The sequence below is a fragment of the Gordionus sp. m RMFG-2023 genome, chromosome 4 (genome assembly GCF_954871325.1).
Source record: "Gordionus sp. m RMFG-2023 chromosome 4, tfGorSpeb1-WG-v2, whole genome shotgun sequence".
NCBI classification, from domain to species: Eukaryota; Metazoa; Nematomorpha; class Gordioida; order Chordodea; family Parachordodidae; genus Gordionus; species Gordionus sp. m RMFG-2023.
In genome coordinates, this window is record NC_088778.1 from 22,423,230 (window position 1) to 22,444,389 (window position 21,160).

Below are 21,160 nucleotides of genomic sequence, written 5' to 3' on the forward strand. Positions count from 1 at the left end.
AATCCGATTATTTTAAATTCGGACCGGGCCTAACTTTGCAGATCTCTACTTTTAATAATAAATTGAAATAAAATTAATGATAAGCCAATAAATTACTTGTTATAAAACAGATTATTAAATTTACCAACTCAACTAAATCTTTATATATAAAAATTTAATAATATATTTAATTATTATGAAAATGACTTTCTTTATTGGTAAATAAATATGTTGCAAGTATATTGTATAAATAGGTATAAAATTTATATAAAATAATATTAATTTATAATTCTATTTATAAATTATATATAAATACATTTTATGACATACAAATCAAATGATTCCCTTTAACTAATTTTCCAAAAAAATTAAGTATTTTTGATATTCATCGGACATCTTTTTTTAAATTTTAATACTATTTTAATCATCTAAGTCCTCTTGATAGATCATGACCATGGGGTTAGGATCGAGTGATATATTATCAGTATCGCTATATATAATAAAAGTAATTTATAATAATTATAAAATATAAATTTAGTATAACAAATTTTTACATTCTAATCTGACATTTTTGATTAAATTACACACATTATTTTTTATTCTCATTCTTCAAAAATTTATATAAGGTACAACCTAAATAAATATATGCAGAAGGATAAACAAGCAAAAAATTTATTTGGAAGATCAAAAAAGAAAATTGGAGTTTTTGAAATTGAAAAAAATTAAAGTTTTTGTAGACTAAAAAGAATCTAAAAATGCTTTTTTTAAGTGAAAAATATGTAATATGTTAATTTTTTTTTCATCAAATATTCAAAATGTATAAAAATATATATTTAAAATTATATAAACTAAAATATTTTTTAAAAAAAAGAACGGTGGGGGTTTAAAAAAATGTTTTGTCGGGCATAAAGCCAAAGATAGGGATAAAATTAAGAGATATTCGATGTCTAAAATATAAATTCTCTATAGTATCTACAGTGATCGTTGTTAACTCTTTATCTAAATTTTTTTTAAATAGAATTGCATCTTCTCCGAAGTTCCCTAATGTGCTAAGGGTAAAAAAAGTATATTTTCTAATTGCGAATATTTGTTACTTTTGGATGATTTAAAACAAAAAAATTTTTAAAAAAAATCTTTATTCAATTAAAGGATATAATGAAAAAAAGAAGGGGTAAATAATGTTTAAACAAAAACCTAATTTATAAAATATATTTTACTTTAAAAAAAATAAAAGAAATTTTAATCAACTGCTTTATATAAATTAATATATAATGTTTACTATAAATAATGTATTATCAAATTCTAACTTAAACATAGACCCGGAGTGAACCGTAACGAACCGTTAAACCATTATAAATATCAGAACCGTAACCGAACCAATATATTTATTTTTTGAAAGAAAAAGAACCTTTATAAAAAAAGGTTAAACCGGTTCAGTTTTTATATTTTATTAATCAAAAAATTTAAATATCCAGAATTATATAAACTTGCTCTTATAATACTGATGGTTCCCGCAACACAAGTTTCTGTAAAAAGAACCTTTTCGGGGCTAAAATTTGTGTTATCGTCACAATAAACAGATATGAATCCATTTATATTAGAAAATATATTTAAAAATGAGTTATTTTGAATCTTATATATTTTTTTATATATAATTCATAGATGCTTATATAATAAAAATAAATTAGACGATGGTGTTCTTCAATAAAAAAAAATTTCTAAAATGAACCATTATACACCTTTATAATTAGCTGAACCGAACCGAACCTTTGTAAATTTTTTCCTAAGAACCGTAACCATTATAATTTTTTACATACTGAACCGTGTTGTAGTTTTGTTTATTTATATATATACTAGAAGATAGCCCGTCAAAAATGACGGGGAATGAGAATTTTCTTCTTACTTTTATGATAGTTGTTACCTCTTATTTGAAAATAATATCCAATTATTATTCTTTTAATCCCCCCTCCTTCATGCCAGGTTTAATCCATTAAAACTAAGTGTAAATACTATGGTTTGGTAAAATTAAATTTAAAGCTTTTACTTGATAATACCAATATTATTTGATAAATATTACTTATCATTTATACCTAATATTTAATAATAAAAAAATTCCCAGGCAAAGTACAAAGCCATAGTAATTTTGAAAAATTCTTCCAAGCCCAGTGAATATAATAATTTTGGTAGTTGAGAACTGAAATAAAATATTTCAATAATCATAATGTTAAAAATACAATTAAAATCAGATTTTCATGGGCCTAGGTTTTTTGATAAGGCCGAGCCTAGGCCTCATAGTTAATAATAAAAAAATTCTCAAGCATTCTAGCTCATAATATTTTTGAAAAATTTTCCCCAAGCCCAGCCTAATATAATTTATAAAAATATTTTTCAAGCCCAGCCCAACCTATAAAAATTTTATAAAAAAAATTTTCCCAAGCCTGGCCAACCCATAGTAATTTTCAAAATTTTTTCCCAACCCGGGAGATAGGTAAATCTCTAAAAACCATGTCTATTTTTTATACCCCTACTTCAGAAAAAGGCCAACCCATTAAGACTGAGAATGAATACTATTTTTGAATAAAAATATATTTAAATTAGCTTTTACCTGAGGGCCATATAAATATTTTGTGTTAAATATTACACCTATGCCTAATATTAAAAAAATTCAGAAGCCATGTCCTCACACTTGGGAAAATTTTCTCAAAAAGACCATAATAATTTGATAGTTGAGAACTGAAATAAAATATATAAAAAGTCACAATGCATTTAAAAATACAATCAGAATATGAAAGTTGCATGGGCCTTGGTTTTTGATCAGGCCTGGCCTCCAAAAGAAATTTTCAGGCCAATTTCTAACCCATCTTTAAAATTAAAAAATTTTCAGGAATCTAAGACTATATTAATTTTAAAAAATGTTTCCCAAGCTACTTCCAAGCCCATATTAATTGTGAAAAATATTTACCAAACCCAGGAAAACTCAGAATAATTTATTATTTCCTTGGATCCAGAAAAATAGGTGTGATGTAGGGGTTTATAAGAATTAAATCTGTCTAATATGTATATATTTTTTTTCTGATTTAACTATCATTCTACTGGTTAGCTCCTAGTATTTACATGAAAATCATGAATACATATTAAAGTACCATGCTAAAAATATGTTCATCCTAATTTAAATTTTAAACAAACCACCACCCTTCCAAATGATTTATTACTTAGTTACAAAATATAAATTTAAATTTAAGACATTGTTATTAAATTACAATAGAAAAAATAAAAAGATATTCTAAGTTAACAAATAATAGGAGGTTAACTTTAATCATAGTCAAATTATATATAAGTAAAACAAAAAAGTTATACATTTAATCAAAAATGTTATAATAAGTTATGAAAAATATACATTCTACAATTAAATTATGAAGTTATGAGAAAATATACAAAACTATGGAATGCATGTAGAAAGGCCAATTTCAGAAAAGATAAGAGAGATGCAAATATTTACTTATGCATAAAGATTACCTAATTAAGAGATATAAAGTTGTATAAAATTTAATGTGGAATGGATCCTTCTTAAGGGTTTTAATATAAAACTCTCATTAAGCAATAATAAATTTTTAGATTATAAAATTACAAATACTAAATATATACTTTATTAAAAAAATAATGGAAAATTTTAGAATAACCCCAAATAAATATAAATTTTTAAATAACACCTCATAAGATAGGAAAATTTCTGATTCGTCCCTCATCAAATAAAAGAGAAAATTCTGATTCCCCATATAATGGTTTAAATTTTAAATTATATATAATTCAAGAATTAAAAAAGTATTTAAATAAATCTCGTACTTGAATTCGTATTTGATGCATATAAAGTTCTAAATGTATTTAATTATCTTGTGCAGGAAAATAGTTTGAATTTTAAAGTAGCTACAAACTTTGAATCGTATCTATTTGATGAATTTTGTCAGATTAAGAAAAAAAAATATTTTACCAGATTAAGAAAAAAAAACATTTGCCGGGGTTCGAACCCATTTGTAAGCGAAGTCTTGCCCGATTGGGCTATAGGCACTTTTCAAAATTAACGATTTTTTGAATATATATTATAAAGTGTGATATGAAAAGTGTGACATGATTTTTGTGACAAGGCTTTTATATATATTATAGATATATATATGATATACATGAAATCTCGAAAAAAATGATCTTTTGAATTTTTATTTTGTTAGTGGATTAATGTAAAAGAATGATCAGATGTTGCTTCGTCTATGTATTTTTAGATGTTGCTTTGTATATGTATTTTTGTGTTATAAAAAGTATATGTGATGTGGATTTTATATATATATTTTATTTTGATATGTTTGACTTCTTTAGATGTTTTGTTTATATTATTTTTTAGACTTCTATAAACTGTAACCAAACTGAACCTTATAAAGAACGGTTCGAGTCCCTGAACTTAAATAAATACTGCTCCTGGTCTACTAAGACCCAGGAAAATATACAAATATTGGAATAAAGAAATAATCGATAGACATAATTTTTGACGTATAGTAACAAGTATCGTATAAAGCATATATAATTTATTTTAAGAGTCCAATAAATGAATATTTAGACGTATCGTAATTCATAAAATAATTTTTTTCTTCATATTTCAAAACTTTTATTTTCATCATCAAAAAGAAAAGATGGATCAAAATCCATAAAAAATGTATTTCCAAATTAGAAAAGATGGATCAAAATCCATAAAAAATGTATTTTCAAAATAGAAAAGATGGATCAAAATCCATAAAAAATGTATTTTCAAAAAAAATATATTTCGAAAAAATTATATTTTTATAATTATATTTTTTCTTTTTAAATTTCAAAACTTTAATAATGAATAATTAAAAAAAATATATTTCCAAAAAAAAATATATTATTATAATAATTATTATTTTTTTTACATTAAATAATAATAATTTTTCCCCCAATCAGATGTATTCAATCCATCTGATTGACGTTATACGTTTTTAAAATAACATGCTAGGACAATAATTAGTAAAATATTGTCTCAACCGGAAAAACAAATGATCATTATAAAATTATAAAGGGAGCTTTAATGATTTCGAGATTTCATGGAGCCTATTAATACTTTGCCACTTGATGCAATTATTGTAATGGACAAAGCATCTATTCATAAATCCCATTTAATCGATGCCTACAAAGATGATTAAATACACTCCGCCATATTCACCCTAGTTTAATCACATAGAAGTTTTTTTTGGTATATTCAAAAATAAATTTCGGGCAATCACTCCTCGATCTAATTCACGAGATGAAATTATTACCAATATTAATGAGCTCTTTAATGGATTCATTCCATATGATTTTACGAACTTTTACAATCATATGCAACAATAACTAGAGTTGTTATCATGGACAGCCGATTAATTAGCTAATCTCTAATAATTAATTTATATTAATAATTTTAATTGTTTTATATTCTAAAAGGTACTTCGAAATCGAAGAACTTATGGAATCATTTTATAATATTTTGACTTTATGCAAAAAAAAATTTTTATATCTATTATTTTATCGAAATCATTATAAAATGGAATATATATCATTATTATCGAAATAAATTGATCTAAATTTAAAGAAAAGAAATCCTAAAAAATATTAATATTTAAAATTTCATAAATGATTTTTTATTCATAAAAAAATCCCAAAAGAGTTTTGCAAAAAATATTTGAAGTTTTAAAAAAAGTTAATAAATTTGAAAATTTTTTAAAAATTAATTTTATTTACGTACAATATATTTGTTAATAGGTTTTTGTTTAAACATAATTTACCCCTTCTCATTTTTCATTATACCCTTTAAATGAATAATAATAATAAAAAAATAAGATATTAAAAAAAACGCTTTGTTTAAATTTTTTATTTTTAATTAATATATCATATTTTTCTTTTCATTGTAGTTAGTTGCTAAAATATCAAAACAAATCGAATTTATTGTATTCTAGATAATAGTTTCATTTTTTTAAACCTATAATATTCACTCCAGAGGCGTCACTCGCTTTTAATAAGAGGATGCTAGCTGTTTTTTTTAAAATTATGATGTTCCGAAAATTTTATAAAAAGCCTAAATAGGGCCTTTTTGTTTTCTTATAAGTTCTAATAAATGTTTTAGCAACTTTAAATTCATCTATATTTTTAGTGTTGTAAACGGAACGCGTTCGTGAGCGAAGTTCGTTTTTTTGTAAAAAATGATGAACGGCGTTCCTTTTAAATTTGACGAACTTTGAACGTGAACGCGTTTCTTTTTTATGACGAACGCGTTCGAATTTAACGTTCGTTCAATTTTAAAAATATTTTTATTTATTTGAAAAATTTAATATTCCGATTTTTTAAAAAAATGTATTATTTTTTAATCGGCTGTGTATTTCCTTTTCACATTTAAATATTTTTAACACATAGTTTATTAATTTGAATATTTTTGTATATTTTAATTTAATAGATTAGCATAAGCATGGATATTATTATTTAATCCTCATCATCTGATTCTGAAAATCCAAAATCAGATGAATTATCATTACTATGGCCAAATATGATAAATGTAATTAAAGGAACTAATCCAATGCTTACATAGTGTAAAATGTGGCCAAAAAGTATTATATTGTCAAAATCTTCAGGTTCCAATTTAAAACGACATTTGATTTTAATATTAATTATTTGATTTTATATGATATAACTAAGTTAAATCATTAAATTTGAAGAAATAATGCATTTGGAATATTTGACCCCAACAATAACGATAGTTATTTTAAAATTATAAAAATTAGTGGCCTCAAATATGGTCAACCATTGATAGACGCCGTGTTAAATGGGATTAATAAAAGGTATTAAACTTATCACTCTCAATTAATTACATATATTTTATATTTTTAAAGATTTAAACATATATATATAAGGATCAATATGTTTTTTCTGCAATTATACATCCAGCATTTAAACTTCAATGGCCATGGATAAAACTTCCACAGAACGAACCTATTAAAAATAAACTTATAGCGTTATTGAAAAAAAATGCCTTGAAAACCCTAGAGAACTGTTAATTTCGAGATATCCTTTTTTTTGTCGGGAGTAGAGAATATATTGGAGGAGGATAACTTATCTCAATTTTTTGCAAATAACAATACAATATGTTTTTAATTAATTCTCCACGTTAAAAGAGCTGTTTATTAAGTATAATACCGAATCTGCCCCTGTAGAGCGCGTTTTTAGTATAGCTAATGCCGCATTAACTGGCAAGTGTTCCTGTCTATCAGATAAATATTTTGAAAACAATGGTTATTAAAATTTAATAAGAAAAATTTTTTATAAATAAATATATCTTTTCATTCGCTATATTATATTATAATATATTTTATTTATAATTATATTATCAAAATAAAACTATATTATTTTTTAACATGGCTAAAATATATTGTATTAAAAAATAAAGCTTATTAATATTAAATTATTTAAAAAAATTTATCATAAAATTTTGAACGGTTTTATGAACGTGAACGCGTTCCTTTTTTTTGAACATGAACTTAAACGCGTTCGATTTTTGTCAATGAACGTTGAACGCGATTGATTTTTTTAGAAATGTTTACAGCACTAATTTTTATAAATCTTTTTTATTTAGGTAGGGGGGGGGGGTGTTAATTTTTATTTTAGGGCTGCCACGTATTCCTTTACCATTTCCCTATATTTTAAACCTCAATATTAATAAATGAATCTCCAAAAATACATGTTAAAAAAATTCATAAAAATTTTAATAATTTAATACCAAAATTCCCAAACCAAAAAATTATTATTTTTCATTTTCCCAGCCCTAATATACAGACATGCGCACTCTACAAAAAAGTTGATATGTATTAATTTTTTTAAACTCATCGGTGGCAAAGTCATCGTCAATGCGAATTTTATGAGATGCTTTATGATCATTGATTTGAAGATTATCAGATTCAAAAAAGGAATAATCTATATTTTCGGCTGGAATAAAATTATCAAGAGGGTTCGAAGTATAGGAATTGATGGATTTAATGTTATGGGTATCTTGGCTAGGATTGGAATTAACTTTTTCATCAATCAAAGATGTTCTCACTTGGTCAGTTGATAAAAGTTGGGTTTTAATGGCTTTCGATTGAACTTTAGGCGAATCAGGAGAGATTGAGGATGAGGCAGCTAGCGCTATATCAAATATATAAATATAACATTAAATTATAAAATCCTTCATTTTAATCAGAGTGCAGATCTGGCCCAAACACCCTGCCCAGAACAGGCCAAAAAATGATATGATTTTAAAGGTCAGGCCGGGTTTAGTAAAATTAAAATTAATCCAATATATTAAATACTCGTGTTTCTAATTTTCCCCTTTGAAACAAATTGCAAAATATTAGCCAAGATTATTCAATATAATTTTTTTAAAATTCTGGACTGGGCTGTAAAAAAATAAAAATTCAGATTTGGTCAAAAAAAATCGCGGGACAGGTTTGAAAATTTTTTTTTTCAAGTTCGAGCCAGGCTTAAAATTTTGATTTCGGCAGGTTTCGGATTTTTATTATTTTATTCTAAAGTCTCTCATTACTTCTTTTTCTTTTAAATGTAGTATAATCCATCCATTAAATGCAAATACGGTTCGATTTTTTAGCACACATTGCCGTCTGCTAAAGTCATTTTTCAATTACTTGAGTCAAAAAAAAGTAGGGCTGTGCAGATATCAAATATCGAATCGGGCTGATACCTTTAAAAAAAAAGATCCGATCTTTTTTATTATTTTATATTGTAAGAAAGGAAGAAAGGAAGAAAGAACATTTAATATTTCAAAAGATTTTATATTTATTTTTATAAAAATGGAACGGGTTTAAACTTTTTTAAAATTTAGAATCATCGTAATGCGAAACGATGTAACGTAATCGCCGAAAAAATCATTGCGTTATCGCATTCACTGTACATAAAAATCGTTTGCGATTTTATTAATATTTTAAAATTATTATTTTTATATAATGAAAAAACTAATTTTATATAATATAAAAAACTAATTTTATTCAATATCAATGGAAGAAAAGCTGATGATCACTTAAGGTAATATACTATTATAAATTAAATATTAATTATATTTTTTTATACATCCCTTTTCTTCTAAATTACGAATATCAAAAAAAATATTTTGCAGAAGTTGCCAGGTTATTTGTACTGAATTGGTGGATATAAATATAAATCTCCAACTATGAAAGATTTTGAAATATTCTCAGCAACCAGAATATCAAATAACTAGATTTCATATTTATGAAGTCTACAAACTTAATAATTCAACAATATTATCAGAAAATATTAAAGACTCCTTCAGAACCATAATATTTGTTAAATGCTTTATTCATTTCTATCAATGTATTAATAATATACAAAACAATAAAATGAATAAATTTAAAATAATGTATAAATAAATTGCAATAGCAAAATATTATTTATTGAACAGAAGATACATAAAATATATAAAATAGTATTTATTCATCAGAATCAATATCAAAATTATATAAAAGGTTAAAAATAAAACATTTTATGTTTTTCTAACATTATAAATATTCTTGATGACATCTTTTTCTCTTGCATCATCAATTTTTCTTCATCCTCAATATTAAATCCCTGTTATGAGTTAGTGTCTTTTTTGCTTTAATTGAGGTAAAAGGAGTTACAGGAGCATATAATGATCCTTTATGTTTATACTTATAGTAAATTAAAATATTAATTTCACCATTCTTTAATGAAGAGTCATAAATTTCGGAATTATTTAATATAAGTGAATATTCATCATCAAAGGGCCCTAATATTTTTAATTAATAAACATAATATAGTATAGGGAGTTTCATACCTTTCAACAAGAGGATACCATAATCCACTCTTTTCATCAAATATAGATATTATATAATTTGATGCATTTGGCGTATATAATGATTTGTATACATGAGACTTTAATCATAAAGGCATTTATGAGACCTTACGCAATTGTTAATGGCTTCTTTATCTACCAAATTCTAAAAAAATATATATTATAACATCAAAAAAAAATTGTATTCGGATTTTTGGCGGCCATTTGTATAAGCAGCGAAAGATACAAAATGATTTGTATTTGATTTTTTAAGCAACGTTTATGCAACGACAAAAAAATCGGATCCAAAAACGCATAGCTTCACTATGAATGCATCATATAAAATAACATATTTTGTCTTTTACACAACGATTACATATGCGAAACTCAGGTCACTAAAGGTATCGACCGCTCGCCCACCTAAGTGGGTCGGCAATAATATTTTTAAGAACGGGCAGGCGGGTTAAGAAATTTTTTAAGCTATTGGCGGGGGGGGGGTTAAGAAATTTAAACAATGGGGTTAAATTTTTTTAAAAATCATTTTAGTAAATATTAATAAAAAAATGATCTTATGAACTTTTTTGGATATTAAAATGTCCTTTTTTGGTATCGTTTTTCTTAAAATAAATAAACTTTTTTGTATATTAAAACTACTCTGGTGGAAACGACAAGAAAGAGATATGCCAAAGCTATCAAGATTAGCAGAAAAAAATATTGGCAATTCCCGCAACTAGTGCTTCTTCTGATCGAGGATTTAGCATTGCTGAAAGGTTTTTAAAACAAAGAACGTATTTGAATCCAGAAAATGTTGATTCATTATTATTTTTGCATTCTAATTACATATAATATCAATTTTATATTTATATTATTTTCATAAATATTTTATCTGATCAAATAAATCATCCATAATTTAAATTGAATTCCTAAATTATAAAACTTTTTGTAGAGGTGTAATGCTGAAATTTTTTTTATTAGATGCTTAAAAATTGAACGAATGGCCATAATTAAATTTTATAATAGCGGACTTGGGTTAAAAATTTTTTATAAATAATGGGTGGTGGGTAAAAATATTTAGAATAATGGGCGGGCGGGTATATTTTCTAAAAACTATTAGCGGGCATGGGCGGGCTATTTAATTTTTTTAAAACATTGAGTGGGCGGGCCTATGGTCCAAAACCCCGCCCAATGTGACCTCTAATGCAGCCTAACTCGCCCATTTTATTATTTATACTTTAAAAAAGGATCTTTCATTTTTTTATAATAAATTTTTTTAAGATAGCATCTGAGTTATGATTTTTATTACAAAATATAATACGAATTTACCAGGAGATATAGATAGTTCACATCGTAGAATTGTCAGAAAATTTAGAGGCTCATATTTTTATTTTATAAAAATATAATATTTTTTGATATTCATAAATATATAGAAATATATACTGTTCAAAATAAAATGCATACATATTACATATATATTTTTTGATAGTTTTTCTTTTAAATTTTAGTCTTAATTGTAGAAATAAAAATATTAAAATTAAATTAAATGAATAATTCGATATTTTTGTATAAAAAATATGCATTTGGTTAAAAGGTAGATGGTAAATCAATAAAAATATCGGATCGGTTTTGAACTAGCCCCAGAAAAAGGTATTTTTTAGACAATTAGAATCAATATTCATCATAAAGAATGAGATAGTAATTTAGAAGCTTTCACTGTACTTATATATATATATATATATTATATTAAATTTTATTTATTTTTAAAAAAATAAAATGCTTATGTGATAATATCAAAATCAAGGAAGTATATTAATTGTTTAAATTAATGACTTTTGAATAATATTTTATACTTGGATCCTGCAATACGGAAGCAAAGCTTATTTTATTAACATTATTGGCATGGTTATCTTTATCTATAAGAATATTGTGATTATTTTGGCTGGAGATTTCCATTGAATTAATTTCATTAGCGTCTTTAGTGTCATTTGTATAGCTTATATTTTTTGAACCTTTAATTCTGTCAATGTACCTTTATTTGAAAAATAATCATATATGTTTAATATGATTGTTATTTAAAACAGGATTCCTATATCATAACATAGTAGTAATATTTTTTTCCTCATAATATAAAATATTAATGAACTACAAATAAATAAAACAAAAAATGATGACAAACATTATCGTCAAATTTATTACTTTTATTTTAAGAAAATATTTTAAAAAATTTACGTGTCGTAATTTTGTTCATAAGATTGGGCATGAAATTTTAACTCTTCCAATATAATCTGGATATTTTCAGAATTTGTTGCCAATTGTCTCAAGAGGGTATCTCTCTAAATATAAGACAAATATTTGAAATGCAAAATTTAAAAAAATGCACTCAAAAAATGATTTAAATGAAAGAATAACACATGACGATAACATATATAAATAATTTTTTTATTTTATACATAATTTAATAATAACTGGTGAATAGGAATCAAAATTCAATTTATTTGTATTTGTAATGTTTTTAAAAAATCATACTTTTAAAAGAAAAATTGGCGAAAATGAGATTTTATTTTTTTCTTTTTGATACAAGATAAGGATTTTAAAATATTTAATGAGTAACAAACAGCCATAAACATTTTACACATTTCTTTTGGAGAATAAAAAACAAAATACAACTTAATATTCATGATAATGCATCAAATATTGCCTTGGCCTTGACAAGAGTTATTTGTTTTGCCTTTTTATTTAATAGAAGATATCGATTTTTTATGACATTGGGTTAAATAATATTAATCTATTTTTGTAAAAAAAAATTTAATGGCAAAATTATTTCAAAAAAATAATTCGAAAGATAACTCATAGCTATTCGACCACTAATAATATTAACTATAATTAATATATAGATATTATAAAACCTGTAATTCAAGAAATGGCAGGTTGAAAAATTTGTGTATATATTTTAGTCCAAAGTTATTTTTCATTGAGCTTTCTATAACCTTAATGTGAGTAGATGCAAGGTGAGATGAACTTGTATATTTTTAAATAATTTTAAGATATTTGACTAATAAAAATGTAAAAAATTATAGGATAAAATTTAAAATAACCAAATTTTTATTACCTATTATGCCACTTCATTGATATGTGAATTATTTTAAACTTATTTAAAAAATAATCATTAAATATAAATTTTTTTCAAGACCCTTATAATTATAAAATAGCGATATGCAATGAACATAAAATAATATGCATTCTTATATCTAAATTTAAAAAAAATATATAATTTAAAATATGCAACTCGAATCAAAATTATCGCCCTACTATGCTAAAATATCATTATTTTTGCTCAGTGTATTAAAAGTATCTACTTCTGCTTTTATAAATGCCGATAATTTTTGTCATATTGAATAAATAAAGTTGTAATACATATTATAGGATATCGATTTTCATGTTCTAATTTATTCTCAAAGAATCCTTTGCTTTCTATGCTACTTTTAAGCTTTCATATGAGTAATTTCCATATGTGTATGTTTTAAATAAGATTGAAATCTGGGGTTTAGTAAAAGATGGATATTATGATAGTATTTCAGAAATCAATCATGTTTCATAAACCTCTTTCAAATCTAATGAAATTTTGCATGATAATTAAATATGTTGTGATAGCCTATGCAATTTAATTTTTTAAGAGATAATTTAATTAGTTCCAGAGATATGGCAGGTCATAGCAAAAAAAATGGTGCTTTCTATTCGGAGAATATCATATTGAATGTAATTTTTGTTGTAGAAATCTCATAAAATCATAGTTTTGAAGAAGATATATGCCAATTTTGGTACCATTTTTATAGAATCATATACCTTTTTGAATTATAAATCTTTAGACATCCTCTATTTTGAGTAGGTTCAAGCACCTGATATTTTTATGTAAAATATCTCTATTACCAGATTGACTTATAATTTTGCTATCTTTTTGCCAAAATTTCCTATATTAGATGAATTAATGATGATCTCACATATTGGATATTCAAGGTCACCTCATTCATTTGAAAAAAAACTTAAAGATAATTTTAAAAATAAGCAGGCAGTAGTAGGGTTGTGCTAACATCAAATATCAGATTGAGGTCAATATTTTCAAAAAACATATACAATAAAATATTTTTATTACATTTGATTGTGATAATAATAAGATTATTTTATAACATATTTAATTTTGTAATAATAATAAATAAATAAAAGGAATCAAAAATTTATTTGTAATGTTTATAAAAAATCAAATTATTTTAAAATAAAAATATAAAGTTATAGTTCATATTGAACTAGTGTTGTCAAACCCCTCGTTTGATATTAGCCCAAAAATAAACTATGCTTGGAGATTTTGCCCACAGATGGTGGAAAGGTGTGGACATATATCGACGAAATTTTAAAGAATATGTAATAATAATTTGACTAAAATTTTGATTTAGCTGTTTTATAAAATTGGTCAAATCGAGGGTTTAACAATATCACATTTAACCATAAACATTGCCCATATTTTAAATGTGAAACTTTTGGAGAAAACAAAATACACTATATATCATTATAAAAAGTTGGTTGGTTATTTTTTTTATGGCATTTGTTCAAGAATAAATGGTACATAAAAATAAATCAATCGGCAGGTTTTTAGTCAAAAATCCCACTGGTTGTTTATTTATTTTAATCCACACACTAGCCCATTTATAATTTTTTTTAATTTTACACACCCTACCACCTATTTATCTATAAAATTTGTTCACCCCCTCCCTTCCTTCCCCACCTAATGTTTAAAAATTATTTTAATGACTGGTTTGGCTCTTTATTTATTTATTTTTAATTAAACATATATAATATGCAATATTATGAAATAAAACTATTATTTTTAATAAATTGTAGTCTGTTCTGCTCATTTCGCCTAAAAAATATTAAATTTACCCATCCATTATTTTAAAATTCAATTTAACCCAAAAATATTTTTAAAACTCCGATCACACCCACCAGAAATATGGGTGGAAGGCTAAAAATTTGCCCAATGCAGACCTCTACTATAGACAATAGTATATTTTTAAAAATAAGAAAAATAATATCTTTTAAATAAATTGTCATTAAAAAATAAATATAAATTTTAAAAATAAATAATTATTTATCATAATCATGCAGTATTGGCCATGAATTTTTGAATAATTTGAAATTGAAACTGATTTATTTCATAGTTAATTATTTTTGTTAGAGATGGTGGATTAGCACTCTTTGACTATAAGTCCAAAGAGAATTTTAGCTTCAGGTGTTTGATACATCTAATGGGATAAATATTTTATTGACAGATTTGTGGGAATACTTTAGGCTTCTCTTTCTATCAGCAAATCCAAGTAGATCATATTTGCCATGTAGCCAAAAATTTGATACAGGTGAAGTCTTGATGGGTGAACATTTTGGTCTTAGTGACTATACATAAAGTGACATTTTTTTAAAAAAAACCATATTTCTATTATAATTTGTAAAAATTAATTCTCAGTAAATTTTTTTGTAAATTAAAAATTAAAGGTAAACAAATATCAATGAGGTAGGGTAATAAATCTTTTTTGTTTTTTGAATAATTTTTAATTGGTAAATTATTTACACATTTTGTCTCTCCCTGATATAGGATGTTATTTCTTCAAAATCAATTGCTCTTTTATGCTGTAAATCTTTTTTGTTGGCAAGAATCAAGATTGGGATAGCAAATGGAATTTTGTCTAATTCATTTTTCATGTAATTTAGTGTCCTAATATAAAATCTAGAATCTAGTAAATTAAGAAATTACCATTTTCTAGTAATATCCAGCATTATAATAACACCTTGTGCTCCCTTGTATACATCAATTAATTCTGCATCTAGTGTTGCCTCACCATTTAATAATTTGTCCTTAATATTTTAATTATATTTATATTATATGCATTATAAATATACTTACAGGTATATTATCATTTTGTAATTTTAAACTACATTTCTGGGTATGATTAAACGTGGCATTTAATTTTTTACCCTTATCAACAACATCCCATATTTCAACCTTGACTATATTTTCAGTATTTTTGTAATTCCAATTGATATTTACAATCTATAAAGATTGTTAACATTGTATTATTTGTTATAAGAGAATCAAAAGTTGTTTATTTGTTAAAAGCAAAATAAAAAATTATAATTAAATTTAAGACTTGAATTTCTGAAGTAGGTGTATATTGTTCAATAAAGTTTTTTCCTTGCAATCTATAATATAAACAAGATTTGCCAACATTTCTATCCCCTTTAACCAAAATTTTCACTATTTTGTAAAAAAATAAATAAACAGGGTTGTACAATCAATTTATATTGTGAAGAGAAACTATTATAATGGACTCCACGAGAATATTTCTGCTGCAAACTTGGCCCCATCGTCTGAATATTTGCGCCATTTCCTACTGATTTTGGAGAAGGTGACTTAAGTGTGGGAGAATTTTGTGCTACAACTAACTTCTTAAAAGCTCCTAACATCTAGCACATTGATACTGATACGGTGTAACTAAACTGAGAATTGATAGGTAAACTGAGAATAGACAGGTAAACTAAGAATTGACAGGTAAAATTTATTTTAATTTTATAGCCTATCAATTTTATTTTAAAAATATAAATAAAATGTTTTTATTATATAAATCAAATTTATCCAACATTAATTTTATCTAAATAAATAAAATAGAATATAGAAGAACTAGTAGTCCATAAAATTTTAATATGTTGTTAAATATGTTGATCGATGTTATTATATTATTTATTTGGGCAATTGATTTATTTATATTATATCAATTTGTATTTAAATTTAATCGGTGAAAATTTTACATTAACATTTTTTTATACATCAATTTGTATTAGTTATTTTTTTTATTATTGTTTAAAAAAAGAAATATAAAGATATAAAAAAATGTAATTGAGGTGGAAAAATAAAAATGTAATTTATCATATAATAAAATTTAAATTATGATTTATAATAAAATGATAATCAATGAAAAATGTGTAATAATTATCTATGATAAAACGTGGAAATAACTCAATTCCAACATGGAGGCCAATCTACGCCTGAACTCTGCGTATGTATTATCTCAAAATTGGAACTTGATTTTGCAATGTACATTTATTCTATTTTACACCTTTATCGATTATAATTCTCTTACGATGGATGCTTTGAACAATTCCACATTCACATATATGACTGAATTTGCCAAGCTGGATATCTCCAAATTTGGTAGCGATGACAGCGCCTACATAGGGAAATGAAGAATTTTTTCAACACCAGCAAGATCTCCAAAGGAGAAAAGGCCCCTTTATTTCTCCGAAGTCTTTCTGATGACGAATTCAATAATGTTGGGGCAATTTGCACTGAGGAAGACTTCCTGGACCCAATAGCCCTGCTTGGCAAATTGAAGTTACAACATCCATCGAAGACCGAGAACGCTAAACTATTAATATTTTATGCTGCAACTCAAGGCAAGGATGAGACATTTTCGGCTTGGGTCACGCGTGTAGCACGACTCAATAAAAAATGTAAATTTAATGGCATTCAGAGAATTATTGAGAAAGTGAGAGTATCTTCGTATTCCAAAGATGTCAGGAAAGCGGTCAAGAGCTCTATGACCATAGAAGACATTTACAATCTAGGTCTAGAGGAAGACACCGCGGACCCAAGTGGCATCAAGGGCTAGATGAAATTGTAACATTTGAATGAATCACCTGGTGTACAAGAGGGTAATCACCTGGGCAGAGTCAAGATAGTTACGTAACAACAAAACCCATTCAGGACTCTCACGCACATGATAAATCTCTTATCATACAACCCCAGTTTATCAATGACATTCGATGAACGTTACGATTGACGCTGTGACTATTGCCGTGACAAACGATTTGATGAACGTTACGATATACGCTACGACAACGACAAATTATTCAACGGACGCTACGACAACTACAGCGACAAACGATTCAACGGACGGCACAGCAACTTCCACGACAATCGTTTTGATCAAAGCTACGATAATTGTCATTATAACCGCAACCGTTTCGATAATCGCAACGATAACTACTACGACGATCGTTACAACAATAGCGGGTACAACGTCCATGGCAATCGCCACGACTCTCATTGTGAACATTATCAGAGCCCTGATCGACTAGATGACTGCTATAGAGGTGATAGGTTTTCAGAAATATTCGTCAAGGCCCAACCAGTACAAAAATGACAATAATATTTACAATAGATCTTCTGATAACAAAGATCGTGATGTAATCGATGATGACGACAACTCAAACACAGACCTTAACGAATATAATCTGCAGAATTTGGAAGTGTACAATATGGGGGTCAAGGATACAACATATGACGCGTACAACGTGACAGTGAGCATCAACAACATACCCACGTTAATGCAAGTCGACACCGGTACCAAGTACAGTATACTTCCGAAGCTGACAGCTAAGACTGTATGAATAACCGCGATACGTAAGACGGACATGAGACTCACTGGTTATGACGGCAGGGCTATCAAGATATTAGGTCTTGCCAATGTGAACGTTAAGTATGAAGGAAACTCACATACACTGGAGGCCATTGTAGTGGATTGTGATAAGATCCCCCTGCTAGGACGTGGCTCCACACCTTCAACAACATTTTAAAAACGTTCTTAGTGGGTAATGTAGAGAATAATCTCGAGAAGACAATCTTGACAACAAAAAAAGACCTCGAATCAACTTACTCCTACAAACCCAAAATGGTCAGACAAGAAAAAGTTCACTTGAAGCCCGATGCTGTGCCTAAGATCATACCTCAGGGAGAATTCCGTGCTCCAAGATCGATGCAACGACTCAGAAATTGGATTGCTGGCTGAAGCACGACAAAATAAACTTGCTCGAAAGGAATCATGCCATGCACAAGTGATCCGGTTTGGATATTAGCTAGGGGTTGTCTTTACTTTACCAAGCCATCGTTCGGTTTGAAAAGAAGACTGCACCATGAACATGGGTGGCGTATTGCGTGGTGATCATGAATGTTAATGACGTTACCACTCAACTTATCCAAGGAAATCATAAGCTTTCAACGATTATTTAAATAGTGAGATATAGTGATAATTTAAATAATAATGATATGATTTATTATGAAAAATGTTGAATATGTTGATCCATGTTATTTTATTATTAATTTTGGCAATTGATTTTTTTTTTATATATCAATTTGTATTAAAATTTAATCGGTGAAAATTTTATATTAACATTTTTTTTTATACATCTATTTGTATTAGTTATTTTTTTTTATTATTGTTTAAAAAAAAGATATATAAAGGGATAAAAAAAAATGTAATGGATCATGGAAAATAAAAATGTAATTTATCATATAATAAAATTTAAATTATGATTTAAAATAAAATGATAATCAATGATGTGTATTAATTATCTATGATAAAACGTGGAAATAACTCAATTCCAACATATGTATACATTGCGCAGCTAGGATTGATCCATGGGGGAATTTTAAAAATTTGCCAATATTTTGTGCTTTCAAACCCATTTTAATTTGCCAATATTTTGTACTTTATTAGTGTCTAACCACTATAGTAGCCTGCATAAATGAAAAAAATTTTGGCCAAATTTATGATTAATACGTGACTGAAAGCATTATTTTGATTTTATCAATGTTTAGTAAATTGTAAATTAATTCACTTCATTCGGTGTAGAAAGAAGAAACCCCCCACCTTCAAACCTCTAATTTTTTATGATCACTCAATATATCTTATTCTAACACAAAATTTTGCAGAGAATTTCATTATAGATTTTATTTATTATTAAAATACTTTAGTATAAATAACACTCTTTATTATAACTATGTATTTATTTTAATGATAATATGCAATAAAATAAATTTCAAAATATAGAAATTTATAGAGATTATTTTAAAAATTTATTGTAAATAACTATATTTTAAAAAAATAAAATTACAATAAAATATGAGTAATTCTTGTACGGTATTTAAAAAAAATCTAATTTAACACTTATAATTAATAAAAATGAGTATATTAACAAAATATAAATAATTCTTATTAGAGATCTGCAAATAGGTATATTGGGTTCGGCTGGGTGGGGCCTAATATTTTTTTAAAAAAATCGGGCCGGGTTGGGTCGGGTTTTGGAATTTTTTTTATATATAACAATTTTATGTTAAATTTTTTATATAAAAAATATTTTATTATTTATAAAAATTTAGACGCCATATAACATATATTTTTTATTTTGAGTAATTATAAAAATGAATTTCTATATTTAAAATTTCTTAATTCACTTTTTTTTATCATTATGAAATTTTATTAAAAAATTAAAAATATTTTTAACCATAATAACCAAAATAAAATATAAACTAAAAATGATAATAAATAATAATAAAATTCAGGAATTTTAAATATTTTAAAAAAAATTAATTCTTATTTATTCACTTTTATAGAATTTTTTATCATTTTGAAAAAAAATTAAGATTAAATTTTATTAAAATATATTTTAAAAAGAAACATATGTATAGCTAAAAATATTTTTTCCGCGTGGGTTATTTTTCGACAGTGTAACTAAAAAGCTGAATTTTAGGACTCATAACAGGACTATATTATAGCTAAGTCGAATCGGGTAAACTAATTAAAAACACTATTTCTAGTACTAGTGTTGTTAAACGGCTTGATTGAGTCGATTTTTAAAAACGGCTAACTCAATATTTTACCCAGAATAATATTTCATTAGCCTCGAGATTTCACTAATAGATGTTCAAACCTTCCATCTATGGGAGAAATCTTCATGCTTACGTAATATTTTTTTATATAAAATATTGAGTTAGCCGTTTTTAAAAATCGGCTCAAAACGAGAACAACACTATCTAGTATGGTATAAGTCAAACATTTTCAAATATGACATATTTGTTCTTCGATCAAATTTAGACTTATATTTTAAATCTCGCGTTCCTTGCGTAATTATTATGGTAATTATATTATTATTATCTAGGAGAAATATTAATAAATTGAATTTTGTCAATTTTAAGATGTTATATTTTTTTATAAATATATTAAAAGTATATATTTTTTTATGATTGTTTGAAATTTAACTAATTTTCAAATATAATATATGATATTTTTAATTTATATACGGTAGTATATAAATTACTTATAAAAATACTTTAATTTACACATTTTAAACTAAAGAGTAAAGAAATTTTATTTAAATTTTCTATAAAATATATTCAAAAGATTTTTCGTAAAT

General features: G+C 25.3%; 1 protein-coding gene and 1 long non-coding RNA gene across 2 annotated transcripts; both read right to left on the reverse strand.

Moving 5' to 3' along the window:
• Nucleotides 1-216: 216 nt before the first annotated feature.
• LOC135928043 (rab-like protein 6) lies at nucleotides 217-16,433 on the reverse strand. Its single transcript, XM_065464365.1, has 10 exons — nucleotides 16,228-16,433; nucleotides 16,060-16,166; nucleotides 15,816-15,962; nucleotides 15,666-15,766; nucleotides 15,483-15,626; nucleotides 12,772-12,883; nucleotides 12,095-12,198; nucleotides 11,716-11,894; nucleotides 7,890-8,190; nucleotides 217-469 (listed from the first exon to the last, which is right to left on the reverse strand). Exons 1-10 carry the CDS (start codon nucleotides 16,373-16,375, stop codon nucleotides 400-402), a joined length of 1,413 nt encoding a protein of 470 aa, XP_065320437.1. The 5' UTR covers nucleotides 16,376-16,433; the 3' UTR covers nucleotides 217-399.
• LOC135929085 (uncharacterized) lies at nucleotides 9,627-10,028 on the reverse strand. Its single transcript, XR_010572480.1, has 3 exons — nucleotides 9,872-10,028; nucleotides 9,755-9,823; nucleotides 9,627-9,712 (listed from the first exon to the last, which is right to left on the reverse strand). It is a non-coding gene; the product is annotated as an uncharacterized LOC135929085 (long non-coding RNA).
• Nucleotides 16,434-21,160: the final 4,727 nt, after the last annotated feature.